Here is an 18,200-nt window from a genome sequence, read left to right as displayed (position 1 = left end):
CCACACTGGGAAATGCTCTTCACTGCAACCCATTACTCTCCAGGTAACTGTACAGGACCTAAGGCATGTTTTAAAACCTACTTTTAAAAAACCTATAGATATTCAAGCAGTCAGGCAGGGGGAGTACTCTCTTACTTCAAAAAAACCTATAGATATTCAGATAGCACTAAGATAAATTTTACAGGGCCTTCAAAGCTCTGTCAGATTAAAGTTATCTTTCTGCTCTACATGTACTGATATCGAATGATCTTCAAGTTGTATTCTTGAGAGATAATAGCAAATATAGAACTGTGTAAAGTATCTATAGTACAAGTAAAAATATGTGTGTATACTTGTGTGTTCGATTATATATGTACGAAATGTCATTGGAAGACTGCACTGAAAAACTTAACAGTGGTTGTCTCCATGGAAGGAGACTGAGTGGTTGGTGACTATTAAAAGTAACCAGGTACTTTTCTGGTGTCAAGAGTTACTCAGTAGTTTTAGTAGAAATCTCTGGATCAGGGCTTTTTAACATTTTAAGCATCACATATGGCTTCCTAATTCCAAATAATCTGGATATATCAAACACAGTTGTTTTCACTCTCTAGTAAGCCCTTTAAATCTTTAACGTTTTCTGGTGGTATAAGAAAAAGGCAGCTCCTCCCCCTTTACAATCTCTGTCCCTGGAAAATGGTTCCTACACGATTCTGGAACTAGCTCTAAGGAGTGGAGCACATTTAATCAGCTATTTCTAGCACTCCCAATACATATCCCTAAGCTAATCAAGCAGAAGAGATTTAGAGCTGGCCCCCCCCTTTTAAGAGTGGTTTGGAGAACCTTCTTTTTTGCCTCTTCTCTGTTCCCCAAGCAAAAGCAGATTCCCACTGTAGCTATAAGAAGCTCACCACCTTCTGACTAAGCACTGAATCTCTTATGGAGACAAAATTATTTGTCCTCAAAATAACTAGATAAATGGCTTTGAAATTCTAGGATAATTTTTTTGCCAGTAGATGCACTTAACTATGATTTCTAAGAGTCTCTTAAAAAGTACGTTTTGTAAGTCGTATGTGTTGTAATCAAGTTCCATTAAGCATTATTTAAGAAATAGTCGGTATAGTTTACTATGAATTATTTTTCAGAGCTAGTTTGAGAACAGATTTGTTCAGCATTTAGCCAGTTAAAGGATATGTCTTTATGCTGTCCTGTATTTTCAAAATATTTGCATACATGCTGTGAAAGTTGTCTTTTGTTTTTGCTTTGTTATGTTGTCACAAAACAGAAAGAAGAAGGAAAGCTTCAAGGACAGCTTAACAAGTCTGATTCTAACCAGTATATTAGGGAACTGAAAGATCAGATAGCAGAGCTGCATCATGAGGTAAGTGATAAATTTTGATCTTCACATATTTCTTTCTTCCTTCCCTTGTATTGTAACAACAGTTTATTATTGGTTACGACTGACTCTTTCATGATAAATATTCTCTTTGAATCCTTGATTATAATTATATTTTAGAAGATTGTCTTCTTTTTAACAAGAACTTTTCTGTTTCAATATTGATTTATTTTCCTTAAACCTCTTTAATCATGACCTAAAATGATCAATTAATATTTGCAAGGAAAATATTTTATTTGTTATTATGATCTGAAAACCCTCAATAGTTGGTTTAGGTATCAAAGTTACATCACTTAAACTAAAATTTTTTTTATACCTATAGACTAGATTTGTGGTATTTACTGTTGTAGAGAGAGGGAAGTCTTTTTACTCTTGTCTTCTTTTTCCTTTCATGGTGGTATTACCGAGATTGCAAAAAAGGATACTTGCCTAATATCAGTTAACAGATTTCTTAGTATCTGAACACTTTTTAAACTGACACTACCTTGAATCTGTGAAATTCAACTCATTAATTTCAGATAGTTTTACTAGAGTATATTAAGTAATATATTAAGTAATTTTAAATTTTAAACTACTGTGTTTTGATTAGAGAGACACTTTTTTTTAATGTGGCTCTAGGTCAATTTTCTTGTCATTTTCTAATGGCAAGATATTGCTAAACATGAATGGAAAGCACGTTTCTTATCTTGAATTATTTGTGCAATAATGTTTATTCACAATGATAAGATTTGAATGGGTAACATAAACCTCATTTATTTAAAAAGAAAAAGACTGTTTGGCCACTAAATTAATTTAAACCTCAAAGGAAAAAGTTTGGACATTACCCTTTCCTGGTGTTACACTCTTCAGTTAAAGTCTGAATGTTTTGGGTAATACCTCCTGGAGGTGATAATCTAAGTAAATTCTGAATGAAGAAATAAAACAGTAACAAAAATGGTAAATTTTAGATGTGGTTTAATTTAATTTGTCCTGAAATTTTGGGGGTCATTCCTGTAAATATTGATTTTCAGCCATGATAACATTTGAGGGATTACTTATAATCTTTTATTCATGTGCATTTTTTATAATCTCTTCTGATCTAATAGCCATATATGAAAGAATAAGTTACAAATAAGTGTATCTTAGAAGTTCTTATTCTTTTGAGAACCCTAGGAATTATTCACTGTGTTCAAAGGTTTTCTCAAAGAAATTATGACTAAAACAATCTCCCATTTATAATTTTGAGGATTAAGCAGATTTTTTTCATGAATGACTGAATATATTGTTGATTACTAAAATAGCAATGATAGTTACTGTTGAGTACCCTCTATCAGCCAAACATTGCGTCAGACACTTTATATTTATTATTACTAACCCTCTTAATAATCCCACATAATGCTGGCATTCTCAGTTCAATGGATATGGAAACACACTCACAATAATTAAGTAACTTCAGTTTGGCCTGTTCTTTTCTGTTCTACTTACAGAGACATTAGTTTAGGACACTTCATCAATATTTAAAATCTTAAGAATGGCAATTAATGATGGTATTTTAACTTTGTTGGTTCCTTCCTGACACATGAATCTGCATGCATTCAGTAAGTGAATCCTGCACTTGACCTAGCCACAAGAGCCCCTATCTTTCCCTGTTAGCATTACAAATGGAGATTTATCTTCACTTCTTGCAATTTACTGTGATTCATCTAAATGCCTTCTCCGACTCCCAATCACTACAACTCCTCTCCTAATTTTACCTAATTTTGCTCCCAATTTTACTCCTAATTTTACCTGCTTTCCATAGAAGTTTTTTTATTTTGGAGTCTCTTAAATCCTGCTAAGACCTTCACAGAAACCCTTGTGGCCCCAGACCTGGCAAGAGCTGTAGCTAAATCCTCCCCGCATCCCAACATGTATGCTATCTTCATGGCATACAGAGAAAGGAACGTGGGTCCCAATTCAGGTGTTTTCTTTATCTCATTTTCCACATCCTACCCTACCACCCATCTATTATCATAGCAGCCACTATATATCCTACTCACTGGGTTTAGAACTGAAGATAAAGAAGATTGAAGCACAATACATAGCCTCAAGGGGCTCACAGCCTAACAGTGTTGATAGGCATATAAATAAATTATAATACATAATGAAAAGTATACCATTGTAGTAGCTACCATTCAACAGTCACTCTGTGCCAGACGCTAAGTAGTATACTTCCATTATTTCTTTTAATCTCAGCAACAGCCCTGTGAAGTAAGTAGCATCATTATTATTCATGTTTTACATCCAATAAAACTGAGGCTTTTGGGTATTAAATAATTCCCCATGGTCATACCTAGTCAGTGACAGAGATAGAATGCTAGTTCAGACTATATGACTCCAAGCCCATCCTTGTACTTAACCACCATATGCTATATAATCTCCTTTGAATTATACAGGGATAAGATGGTAACAGCATCTGGGCTGAGTTTTGAAAAATGGAAAGAAAATTTCCAGGCAAATTGGACATCAGGAACATTTAAGTCAGAGACATAAAATTGTAGGTACCAGGAATGAATAAGCCATGTACTTTTGCAATATAGTCTGTCTTCTTACAGCTGCTGACCACCGAAGACAAAAAAATATTTCCTAATTTAATAAGTTATTTTTAAATGTAGCTGTAGGTTATTCTCATTGCTGTATAATTTTTTGTGTAAATATACCATAATTTATTCTGTTGATGAATATTTAAATTATTTCCAGTTTGTTCTTTTAAGAACATTGCTACAAATGATTATGCAATTTATACTCCTTTGAGCAATGAAGACAGTTTTTATTGTTCTACATATACTCATCTACGTGTGAGATTGGCTCTGCTTACCTAATTTTTGTCATTCTTTGTCTGGGAAGAGGTTTCTCATTATGGTTTTTCCCAATTACTAATAAAATTGAATACCTTCCTCCAGCATCTAGAATAATGTTGGCATGCAGTAGGTACTCCATGGAAATGTTTTTAATGAATAAATGACTGTGAAAGGCTTTGCTGATAAGGTAGCATATAAGCTGTGATAGGAAATCTAAATAAAGCTCTTCTGAAGTTTGGCTTAAAAATGTTTATGTATATACTCTCAATATATACTGCTAACTCTGTTTATGTATACCTGAGCAATGGATTTAAATATTTATCAAAAAAGTATTTTTAATGTCCCAAACATTCATAATATTTTTAATATGTATACTCTTTTTCTCATTTTGTTATTAAATGGGAATTTTTGAAATAAAGAACTTAAAAAATCAAATGACAGACTACCTACCCTTTTGTACCGCTTGAGTCTTTTTCTTCCTTGCCCTTATATTTTTCAGTTTAAAAGTAGTTAATAAAATCATTTGAACTTTTTTTTAAAGAGGCTTTTAAAAGACTCATTCAAGAAGCCTTTTAAAAACTCATTTAACATTGTTCTTCATCTAGGCATTAAATCCAGAATACTAAAGGTAGTAAAGAATTTAGTCATTTGGCTCTGTAGTCATTGGCAACTAATTTTTTCTATTTCAAACCGAATGATACTACTTTTGTTTTTGTTTTTGTTTTTTAACTGGATTTTTATTCTATACTGACTCTTTTCTACCAGTCTTTATTTCATTTTAAATCTTGCAACACTCCAGTTTTACTACCTAGTTTACAGAGTGGTAACCCAGAATCGACATTCTTACTCACAAACTGCTTTGATAGTAACGGTCTATGTCTGGAGGCAGAAATAAGAATCAAAAATAGTGTTTTCTAATTGTACTGATGGCTGCCAATAATTGAATTTTAATTTTATAATTATTTAAGAAAAATTTTAATATATGGAGTTATAGTTTTCATGTATGTTTTTACTGTAAAAAGTGCTAGGTCTCCCAGTGTGACAGCCTCTTAATAAAAGAAATTATTTCCTTAAATTTGTTCTTTCTCTAATTAGAGAAATGTAAAGTACCATGCAGGAGCTCACACAAGCTTCATTCCAAGTAAAGTGTTCTTCTTTGCTGTCCAAAAGGTCCCATGCAGACAATGAGAGATCAGATTTGTACAAGTATAAACATTTAGCACTTCTTAAAAATCTTAAAACTTCCACTATGGATAAACAATTCATTCTTAATGACTTATTTAAATGAATGTTATTACTCCTCCTCTTGGATAAGCAGTTATTTTATTTGAAGTCATAATATACCAATTATTGTTCAATGTACAATATTTTATGTCTGGAATAATATCACTGTGTAAAAGACTTAAGGCTGGGGTTTCAGATTCACATATACTTTTAAGACAGGCATGTTTTCAAAGTTTATCTAGTTTTACATTTGATAAATAAGGAAGCCGAGGGCTCAGAGGTTAAGGGACTTACTCAGAGTTACGCAGCTAGTTAGTTAGTGGCAGAGATAGAACTGCTGCCCAGGCATTCTGGCTTCTGATCTACTACATCTCACTTGCCTACCACAATCCTCCAACCTATTTAACTGTCACATGTTAAATGCAGTAGGAGTTCCATAAGTATTTAATTGAATTAAAATTAATTACTTTTCTCAAATGAGAACCCAGTGTCTACTTAATAGAAATCTACTCGCACCTGGTATTCCTTACTTTTAGCATCAAGTTCTGGACTTCTGTTACATCTGAGCCTGCGGAATGGGTCTGACTTTTCCCTTCAAATTCTGCTTCAGTTTTCAGTGGGTGCTACTAAAAACTTGTAAATATTACATGATTTTCTGAAAATAAAGGCAACTGAGATTTTCTAGTAAAATTTGACATTTCCAGAAACATAAAACTGGATTTAAAAACTAGTCAACCCAATTTCATACACCTGTTATTTAAGAAATACAGCCTTACCCAATGACATAAATTAGCTCAACTATTCAATACATTCCGTTTCAAGAGTTTGTTATTTAACTGGTGACCAAACTTCCAGCAATTGTTTCTGATTCATTTTTTTAATCTCCAGGGCTATATATCTTTCCATTCATTCTTTGCCTCCAAAAAGAATATATAGTATACCACATTCAGAGAAAAACTATAATAATCCCACACAAGATGTGTTACTTATATATTCAAGACTTTTAGACCACTTTCCAGTTTTATGTTATATTCATGAAAATAGGGTATTCTACCCAATTATATGTATCATATTCCTACTATAGGTTAAAAAAAATTTTTTTTTTAATTTGTTGTTGAAAATATGTGATTCTGTTGGTGGTAATTTTATTAAGGAACTGGAGTTGAATCATGGGAGCATGATAAAAAAAAGGATAGGTCTTGTAGGAGAGGGCAAGATGATGAAATCACTTAGAAAAGAAAAATTCAAAAACAAAATGAGGAAAGGAATTAGAACCTAGAAAAGATGAGCTATCAAGGAAAGAAGCCTATTAAGAATATTGACTAAGGCAGAATATGCCTCGAGATTTGTTTAGGGATGTCTAGGATAAAATATGGGCGAGCAGCCAAGTTAGAGAATACAAAATCAACCTGATACTAGGGATTTGCATCTGGTATTCAGAATTAAAGGACCAAATAAATATCCTCAAGAGATAATATCACACTGGCCAAGGAAAAGAGTCAATAGGAATTGTAAAGTCAGAGTTGGATATTAAGCTGTGCCAGATGGGATTTTTTTCTGATATTGTGCTCGACACTATTGGAAGTATAGTATAGTAATACTGCCAAGGAATTTACAATCTGATGGGGAAAAGTTTAACAGTTAATTTGATAAAGACTATATATTTGGTACTGATAGTGAGTACTTAATAGTTCAGAAATGGGAGATAACATCACTTAATTTCATTTATTTTAATTAATGGTTGTTATACTCTCCTTGATGCTTAGGAACAAGCTAAACTGAATTCCTTGATGGCAAACATTGTGTCTTATTCAGCCTTATATTCATTAGAGTATTTCAAAAGTCCTGACATGGTACTGTGAATTCACAGATTCAATCAGTTCTGCTGGTGCTCAAATTTTCCTGAATTTAACTAGTGGGAACTCTTTCAAGCTAGCCCCAGGATCTTTTTTTTTCTATAACCTCATTATTCTTTGAGCACTTCTGTGTTTTCTGATAATAGGTGGCAAGTTTTTTCAACAGTATTGTATATCAAATGAGTATAGCTAGATTTTCAAATGTATGGCAATGAAAGAGTATTAGTACTGATCTGTAAATTGCTTAATAAATGGTCCCAACAATTACTCTGTGACAATATGATTGGAAACATAAGTCATAAGAAACCACTTCAGAGTAAACTAGGTGTCAAATACCACTTGGGTTATGAGAAATAAAAGCGAATGATAATAAGCATTTATAAAAGGAATAGCGCTAACTATAAAGCCTATAGCAACAGGTTTTATACTTACATATAGTAGTTCTTAAACATATTTAATTCAATAAGGGTGGAAGACTTTTTCTTTTTTTCAGCATTCTCATGAAGAAACCATCTAATAGCATACTTTTAGATCTTAGACATGAGGAAAATAAAACACCTAAAACCATTTCAATAATATGTATGATACCAATAAGCTTTTAGCATGACTACAGTATTAAATGTAGTTGCTGATATTTAGAATGTTAACTAATAGGATGTGCTTGAAGATTTCATTCAACCTGATTTGGGTAACCAAAATATGCTACAGTTTTAAAATCCAGTGAACTTGCTCATGTACTGAGGTTTCAAGACTCGAGTATTCATTTTTAATATTTATTTTATTTATTCAAAAGCTGATTATTCCTACTCTTCATTTAACTCTTACTTTCTCCTTTCATCATCATGTCAGTACAAACTTTTAAACACATACATAAAATAGAGAAGAGGGGGGAAAATAGATATCCATATAATTTATCAGGTTCTTAGTAACTATTCTGGATTTTTGTTAGTTGTTTCTTTTTTAATCTGATTAGGTTTGTCTCTGGATATTGTGTCTTTGTTCTCCATTTTACTACAGGTAGTTGAGAAACTCATTTTTTGAATAGTGGAAATTAGAGTCAGAAGACCTAGATTCAAGACCTAGTTCTGCCACTGATTGACTCTGTGACCTTAGGATGTCAGTTTACTTCATATATTCATCCAGTCAGTGAACATCTGAATATCCTTTAGTTCCCAGGAATCCTCAGGCCTTGCCTCAGTTTTTGCATCTCAAAACAGTTATGCTAAATGACCTTTAAAGTCCTTTTAATCCTAGTCTTATGCTAGGTGTATAAAATTCATAGTCCCAATTGTTAAGGAATTCGTACTGGTATGGCAGCCAGTGCGGGCAGTGCTGTGGTAGAACTACATGGCACCATGGCCTAGAAACATGTCAAAACGTCTCTTGGTGTATATTAAAGGAGGAGTAAAAGGTAGCTATGGAAAGGAAAGTAGAAGATTATTTTGGGCAGAGAGGCCATCATATACAAAGGCTTGGAAGTAATTAAAGAGGTCACAAAGGAGACCAAATAGGAGCAGCTGTAAAAGTAGGAAGGAAATCAATAGAGAGGGGCATCTCTGAAATCAGAGAGACTTTCTTCCCTGATCAATTTGTTTTTAATGTGTGGTACTGAAAATAGCATTCATAGAGATTGATCTGATGGCTGAGGGTAAAGCTTTCTTAATTAAAGAAAGAAATCCATAAAACACAATCTTCTTCCTTGATTATGTTTTTAATTATATTCCTTTTAAGGCCTGGATCCAAATGATACATCACAGAGCCAGTCTGAATCATTTCAGTCTAATTTAGATATTCTTTTGCTATTATCCAAGCTACCCAATACTTCACACTTGTTTTTTAGTGCTGTATATTCTTAAATATAAAAGTCCAGTTTCTTCAACTATGCCAGGATTTTGAAATATAGTCAATCATTTGAAAAACCTTATTTTTTTGATCCGGTAATTCAATTTTTAAATGCTAGTTTTTCAAAGAAACAATAAAATAATATTCAAACTAGGAACATTTGAAAATGTGCTCCACAAATTTACTAAGTGCGAATTAAAGGAGAATTGACAAAAGACAGATAGCTAGCTCTCTGAGATTTACAAATACTAAAAAATTTACTTTGTAGTTAGAAGTCTTTAGTGCAATAAATCATGTGCTTTTCATGGACCGTATCTCACAGATGCAGTTGGACTTGAGATAATCAGATTTTTACTCCCCACAAGCTGGACAGCTGAAATGTCATACCAGTAATATGTGTCAAAGACTTAGTGTTACTTTGCTGCCTGTCTGATTTAAGTTGTTGTGGTCAGTCTGAGGAACCTGTGATATGATAAGATAGTATTCATTAAGTCATGTGGTTTGCAAGTACCCAATCTTAACTAAGCAGCCTGTGAGCCCTCAGAATGAGGAAGAGAGGGTTACTAACCTTGTTTGTTTGAAAGCTTATTTTGTGTTCTGACACAAAATAGTGTGGGTATGATTATATATGTATATTATACATTTTTAAAATTATATTTCATCAGGAGTTTTAGTTTCTGAAAAAAGTGAACATTACAAATGTGTTCATCTTTCACTTAATACTTCAATCTAGAGCATTAAACTTTTATTGCAAATATTTTCTACCTATTTAAAATCTTTTTCTGTAGAAGAAAAAATTGGATGTTGACAAAAATATTGTTGCTGATTTTTAAAAATTCAATTAAATTTTCTACATTTCCTAAATAGGAAATTATTTTTTTAATTAAATTTATTGGGGTGGCATTGGTTACTGAAATTATATAGGTTTCAAGTATATGATTCTGTAATACATCATCTGTATATTGCATTGTGTGTTTACCACCCAAAGTCAAATCTTCTTATGTCACCATATGTTTGACCCCCTTTACTTTTTCTACCTCTCCCTTCCCCCTTTTCCTTCTGGTAACCACTAAACTGTTGCCTGTGTCTATGAGTTTTTGTTTGTTTGTCTTGTTTATTTGTTATTTTCAGTTTTTTAATCCCACATATGAATGAAATGATATGGTTCTCAACTTTTTCCTTCTGACTTATTTTGCTTTAGCACAGTAGTCTCAAGATCCATCCATGTTGTCACAAATGGCAATATTTTATCTTTTTTTTATAAGACTGAGTAATATTCCATTATATATACATACCATATCTTCCTTATCCAATCATCTATCGGAGGGCACTTCAGTTGTTTCCATGTCTTGGGCACTGTGCGTAATGTTGCAGTGAACATGGGGGTACTTATGTCTTTAAGAATAGAAAATTATTTATTTTCATATGGCAATATCTCCATTAGAAACATACCCACAAAATAGCTATCTGATATATATATATATGTGTGTGTGTATATATATATATATATATCTTTATTGAGATATAATTCACATACAATACAGTTCACTCATTTAAAGTGTACAATTCAGTGGTTTTTAGTATATTTGCAACCATCATCACTATCAATTTTAGAACATTTTTATCACTCTAAAAATTAATCTCATTCCCATTAGCAGTCATTTCTTATTTCCCCCCACGCTAGGCAACCACTAATCTACTCTCTATCTCTATAGATTTCCCTATTTTGGACATTTTATTTAAATGGAATTATTATCTGTGATCGGTTTTTTTTTACCTATAACGTTTTCAGAGTTCATCCATGTTGTAGCATGTATCTACTTCATTCCTTTTTCATGCCTAATAATATTCTATCATGTGGATATACCACATTTTATTTATCCATACATCGGTTGATGGACTTTTGAGTTGTTTCCAGTTTTTTGGCTTTTGTAAATAATGCTGCTGCAAGCATTTGTGTACAGATTTCTTTATGAGCACATTTGTCTTGAATATATACTTAGTAGTGGAATTGCTGGGTCATATAGTAACTTTGTATTTCACCATTTGAGGAACTGCCATGTTGTTTTCTAAAGCAGCTGTATCATTATACATTTCTACCAGCTGTATATGAGGGTTCCAATTTGTCCACATCCTTGAAAATACTTATTATTTCTTTTTGATTGTAGCCATTCTAGTGGGTGTGAATGTCATCTCATTTTGGTTTCGATTTGTATTCTCCTGATGGCTAATGATATTGGGCATCTTTTCATATGCTTATTGGCCATTCATATCTTTAGAGAATGTCTATTCAAATCCTTTGCCCATTTCACTTTGGGTTATTTGTCTTTTTATAATTGAGTTGTAAGAGTTCTTTATATAGTTTAGATATAAGTCCTTTATCAGCGAAATGATTTAAAATTTGGTTAACTGATTGGATGGACCAATAAAACCTATGATTTAGCTTTAGAGAGGAATAATTCCTCTTAACAGAATTCAATCCAGATAGAAAAGAAGTATTTCATTTCCATAAGGATGTTTTGCTTAAGGTTTGAATGTTTTCAGGTTTTCAGCTAAAGGTTAAATCAAATGAAATGTGTGTGGTACTTTGATGTAGCTTTAAATTTCAGAGTGAAACAAGTGTGAAGTGATTTATTTCCTGTAATTGGTCATAAATTTACATAGAACCTCATATATTCCTAACCTCATCACCATTGACATTAGAGTACCTTCTAAATAATGTTACTAGTTTCAATTTTATCAAGATGTGTCAGCTGCCAGGAAGAGGACAATGCAGTTTCATTTTCTTTGACCCAGTATACGGGATAAATCTAAGTGTTTACTATAGAAAGGCTAAAAGTTCTTTGTGACTCCTTTCTTAATCCTCTCTCCTACTCTGGTAACAAATGCATAGTATAAGTTGCTTCAATTCTAAACTCCTTTTGACCTCTTTCACTTTTTAATGTGCGTACATATTTTTTTCTTTGCTTCTAAAAATGTGAGTTTTAACTATTGCATTTTATACATTTAACATAGAAGCTGTACTTTTTAAATGTTAAGTGTTTTATCTGGTTTTTAAAAAATTATTTACTTAGCTTAAAACCAGAAACATTTTCAGCATTGTCTATTTGATATTATTTTAATAAAATTCTTGAATTTTTAAACAGTATTTTAAGTCCTGTAGGTCTGAATTTTAGCTCTTGATATATATGTAATGTTTTACAGTTAAAAGTACTTCCATGCATATTACTTCAAGTTAATCAAGAAGTCATGACCTCCAATTGATCATTTTTATGGGTTTCCTGTTCTGATTCACTGGAAATCTTGGTTTGTGTGTTTGCTGTTAGTTTTAATCTTTGTCATGCATACAATTCAGTTTTTAAAGAAGCTGTTAATTGAGAATAAATTTAGCATCTCATTTCTCATTTACATTTATTTTAAAATTTGAAAACTGAGAAAACTATTCTGTAAGTAATCCAGCAAAATTACCGATAAACTTTTGAGGGAAAAAAATAAAGTCTCTAGAAGTTAGAAATACAAAACTATGTGATTATTAGACTTTATGTCCATCTTCCCATATAAAGTATAATGTAGTTATTTAAAATTTTATATATTGTACATCACTTACAGAAATGTTACATTTATCTTTAAAAGCTATATAGCTCTGTTTTATAGATTGATTATACAAACCTGAATGTACAAATAGGAGCTTTTAAAATCTGATATGACTCAGTCTTGGAAACTTACTGCAACTGTTTTGCACTTCGTTTGGTATCACATGACTCACTTCAATGATTTAAACCCTGTCTAGTAGTGATCAAAGTTCATTTGGTTAGGGGTTTTTTTGGTGTGTGGATGATTTTTTTCCACTTTGTTGTGGATTGATTGTCTTTCAAAATATTCAGTGCAGTCTTTTTATTCTTTTGAATCTCAGAAAGTGGTAGCTGCCTGTACAACTCAACCTCCAATCACACACGGGGAAAAAATTTTTAACTTGAAATAATATGCATGGAAGTATTTTTAACTATAAAGCATCATGTAAATGTAAGGGCTTATTATTAATTCTATTACCCTACACATTGAGGAAGAATGTCGTGTCTATTTAAAGCCAACTGTAAAAATCAACCTTAACTTTTTTAAGTTATCAGTATTCTATAATATGCTGAAAGAAAGCAAACACATAAAGAACATGTGGCTTCTGTCCACATGGACATTGCTCAGGTGTCGAGATTTTCTTAGCACAGATTTCTCTATTTTACTGAAGTTATATTTAAAGTCTATAAACCTCTAAAACTATGACACATCTCTGTTTTACAAAAGAAAATTCTGTCTTAACCTTTAGTGGTTTAGCTAACGAAGCAGACTAACAAAAAATTTTTAAATACGTATGTATCCTTAATGATTTTGAAGTGCTTTGGGGCTTTAGAATATTCATCCCTGCAGGTTCTTCCTGCTTTAAAATTTTAATGATAATTTTTATGTGAAATAGCAGTAATAGTTTTTAATACTCTTTTTTAGTGTTCGACTTTTTACTATCATGCAGTTAGAAACTGCTGTTTCCTGTCAAAACCTACGTTCATCAGACTATGAACATGACAGTTTCCTGTTTTCTTATTAACTATACTTCATTTTTTGCTTTATTCTTTAAAGTTGTATAATATCTTAGCTTATCACTTTCCTTTTCTAATTACTAAATGCTTTTTTAAGTCAGCATTGTTTGATACATGCAGAGAAATCCTAAAATCTCATCTCTTTGTTGATAGTGAGAGGTTATGATTTCGTTAACTTTTTAAGTTGTAATGAGTGTCAGAATGTCTTAAGTATTATTTAAATACATTCTACATGTTTTTACTCTTTTTTACTCTGTCTCTTAATGCATAACATGATGAAGCAGTCCACATCAGGTAAGAAACAGCATATTATTTGGATCTCGTATATAAGTGCTCCCATCTGTCTGCTTATTAATATTCTCATTGAGCATTTAAAAGGATGGAATGAATACTGAGTCCCGGAGGGCTTTTATCCAGAATCCTGCCATCCTTTCAGTGTAGTTTATCAACATTTTTTATGTTCCAGCTCTTGTCAAGTCAGAATGCTAAGTTCTAGGATACAAAAATGATTAAGAAACAGTCTCCACCCTCAGGGACTAACAGAAGAGGTAGGAGATGTGTATAGCAACCAATCGTTCCATATTTTTCTGAATAGTGCTGATTTTAAATATTTATTTCCAGTTTTAAATCATGTAATTTGGAAAAAAGATTATCTATAAATAATACATTCAAATATAGATGCGTGTCAGTCAATAAAATATATAAATTATAAAAATATTTATACCTATTGATTTATTTAAAATGTTATAAAAATTAGTTAAACTTAATATCAAAATAATACTAGAAAATAAAAAATGCTTTCAAAAGTAAAGGAAGCAGTTTTGACTTTTTTGTTTTTAAGTTGTTATTGAATTATTAGGGGGAGTTCTGGTCACTGCAACTACTTTATTATCAAATCGGTCAAACTACAGATAAATTTGGAAGCACATTTGAGAGGCTTTATTGATGACATTATTCTTGGAATCCAACTAAACAAATAACTGAAACTAAGAAACTCAGTATGCGCAGTGGGAAATGTTTATTTTTAGATTTATACCTTGTTCTCCACAGATTTTGAGAGTTTGCATGAATGTATAAAATACAAAAATAACTAAATATTTGATTAATTAAACCAAATGAAATTGCTGATACTTGACTTTCACTTATGAAAATGGCAGTATCATATGGTTCAGTCTAATAGGTAAAGGAATGAGTTTTAAGGCAAAATCTAGTAAAATCAAAGTTAATATTATCACACATAAATGTATACCATATCAAAGTGGACCACATATTTGCTAGCCAGAAAGGAACATAACATATTGAAGATTCATGGTGTCTAGTAAGACTAAACCAGACCAGTTATTCTTTTCCTGTTACTTAACTTTGAAATAAATTTCTTTTATGGGTCCACATATGGAACGGGAAAATGTACTGAACAGGAAAAGTGTTAAGCTAATGGCCTAACATCTGAGTAAGAGCAACTGTGTAATGGACTAAAACAGTGAAGTCCGAATACGTAACTTAGTCTGTAAGATCCAAAATTAAAATTTAGAAATACTAATGAAATAATGAATGGCAATTGCATGTCTTTCCAGCAGTCTTCTATAAATATTATTTCTTAGGCTATTGATTTACTAGACATTTTATTTAAGTATGTTGTTACACGCAGGAAAATTTACAGACCATAAGTGTTCGGCTTGATGAATTATCACAAAAAATAAACATGTCCATTTAACTACCACTCAGGTCAAGAACTAGGACATTGCCAGCTTTTCAGAAGTTTCCTTATCATTCCTTCCACTCACTACTCACTCTCATCTTGTCAGTGCCCTGAATTATAACATCACAAATTAGGTCTGCCTGGTTTGTAACTGTATACTAATGAAATCGTACAGAATGAATTATTTTATGTTTGGCTTTTTTTGCTCAGTACTGAGAGATTTATCCATGTTGTTCCATGTAGCAGTAGTCTACATTCATTCACTTTTGTCACTGTTTAATCTCTCATTGCATGAATATACCATAACTTATTTACTCATTCTATGCTTATGAACATTTGGGTTTTTCCATTCGGGGTTATTATAAATAAAATTGCAATGAACCCTGTTATAAATGTTTTTTAGTGCATTGTACTTATTTCTCTTGTTCATATACTTAGGAATGGGATTGCTGGGTGACTGTTACAATTTATTATTCAAACCAGGACACTTTTGAGAATGAAAATAGGACACTATTACAAATACACCGTGATAACAGGTATAAGCTAAACTGTCCCAAGCAAACCGTAATGTATGGTTGGTTTATTCTAGGTATAGGGTATATAGATATTCACTTTAGTAAATACTCCCAAACCATTTTCAAAAGGGCTTTCACCAATTTTCACTCCTACCACCAGTGTACAAAGTTACTATTCCACATGTTCGCTGACATGATAGGTTAGCTGAAAATTCAATGTCGTATTTTCTAATAAGAATCTGGAATGAAGTTATTCAGTATGGTCAATTAAGGGACCATTAATTTGTTTTGACAACCAACCTGGAAGAAGGTAAGGCAAAAGTTCTCTTGCAAAGATTAAGGAACTTATGGTATAACACTTGAAAAATAGCTTGGCAGCATCTACTAGAGCGTAACGCCCATATTTTCTATGACCCAGCAATTACACTCCTGGGTAGTTACTCAAGAGAAATGAGTGCTTATATTCAGCAAAAACAAAACAAAACCATATTGAAGAATGTTTATGGCAGCATTATATGTAATAGGCTGGAGACAACCCAAGTGGCCACTAACAGTAGAATAGATAAACAAGTTATAATATAGTCACATAGTAGAATACTATACCACACTGAAAAAGATTGAACTACTGCTATATGTGCCAACATGGATGAATCTCACAGACCTAATGTTGAGTAACAGGAGGAGCCAGACAGAAATGATTACATACCATATTATTCTTTTTGCTATTAAGTCCAGGTACAGGCAGTAAAACTATTCTATGGTGATAGATATCAGAATAATGGCTACCTTTGAGGGAATGTAATGTAATCATTGGGAGAAGAGAGGGCACAAGGGAGCCTCCTGGAGTGTGGAAACCCTCTATCTTGATCTATCTAGGTGGTCGTTACATGGTAAAAATGTAAGCAAAAATTTATCAGCCTGTACACTTAAAGTCTGTGTTTTATCTTTTTAAAAAACAAGAGCCTATACATTGTCTTGAAACAGACATACTGTCATCTTTTTGAAGCAGTTTTGACACTATAGCATCATAGCCATAGTAAATAAAACATCACAGAACATCTCATTTTTCTTAATCAATAGACTTTATTTTGGGGAACAGTTTTAGGTTTACAGAAAAAAATGAACAGAAAGTTCAGAAATACACATTCTCAATGCCTTCCTATAGTTCCCCTGTTATTAACATCTTGTGTTAGTATCACACATAAGTTACAACTGATGAGCTAGTATTGATATATTAACTAAAGTGTAACTATTGATGTATTATTAACTGATGAGCCAGTATTGATGTATTATTGATATACATAATATATGTAAAGATAATATATATTGACATGAGGTTTCACCCTTTGTGTTGTATATTCTGTGGGTTTTTACAAATGTATGATGACATGTATCTACCATTACAGTATCATATAAAATAGTCGTACTGCCTAACAATCCCCTATTGACTCCTCCTTTTGTCCCTTTGAACCTCTGGCAACCACTGGTCTACTTACTGTCTCCATAATTTCACCTTTTCATATAGTTGTAATCACACAGTATGTAGCATTTTCAGATTGACTTCTTTGACTTGGCAATATGCATTTAAGATTCTTCCATGTCACCCCCTTCCAACCCTAGCACCCATAGCAGCCTAATATTAAACTGCTTAACAGTTCCTCTTACCTACTATGCTCTCTTTGAGAACATGCTTTGTCTCTTATGGGGCTTTTCAGATGTGTGACACCATGTGATACTTTCTAATCAGAAAGAATAATTGGTACAAACTCAATCATTTGGAGAGAAACCAGACCCTACTCAAAAATCTGGAAAGGGCTCCACTCTTAAGAAAGGTATATAAGGTATTTTCATTTGTATGTGTATGTGTGTGTTTTAAGGCTCCTGAGTTTCCCTAGAAATGGTCTTTGAGACCTGTCTGAAACTGGAACACAATTATAGTAAAACTTTTTTACTTTTCTAAACTTTTCTACTGAGAGAGCCTAAATCTGAAAGAAGCAGTAGACTGTAATAGAACAGACTAATAGAAATAGTCCGATGAGCTAATCATGGGGAATGTTTTTAAAAATATTGGTGGTGGTACCTAATCATTTTTAATACTTGGAATTCCCAACAAAATTTTTTAATTTAAAATTTAATTAAAATTTTTTATTTTATTTTGCAAATATCAGCCTAAAATTACTGATCTAGATAAGAAACATCAGATATATTAGAGGCATTTTATTAGCATAGTACTGTCATCAGCACCCATTCTAAATTTTCTCCTATTTTATTGTAACAAAACACC

General features: G+C 32.3%; 1 protein-coding gene across 6 annotated transcripts in view; it reads left to right on the top strand.

Moving 5' to 3' along the window:
- The window catches only part of EVI5 (ecotropic viral integration site 5), a 183,586-nt gene that overhangs the window by 148,376 nt on the left and 17,010 nt on the right, over positions 1–18,200 (top strand). For 5 of the 6 annotated variants that reach the window (XM_039838844.1, XM_039838848.1, XM_039838849.1 and 2 more), the window contains one exon: positions 1,262–1,357. The exons of the other annotated variant lie outside the window; for it this stretch is intronic. In XM_039838844.1, coding sequence (XP_039694778.1) covers positions 1,262–1,357 — 96 coding nt within the window. The remainder of the gene's footprint in view (positions 1–1,261; positions 1,358–18,200) is intronic. 6 annotated transcript variants of the gene reach the window in all.

This window comes from Pteropus medius, unplaced genomic scaffold (genome assembly GCF_902729225.1).
Source record: "Pteropus medius unplaced genomic scaffold, Ma_sr-lr_union100, whole genome shotgun sequence".
Taxonomy (NCBI): Eukaryota; Metazoa; Chordata; class Mammalia; order Chiroptera; family Pteropodidae; genus Pteropus; species Pteropus medius.
This window is presented reverse-complemented; position numbering and strand designations above follow the sequence as displayed.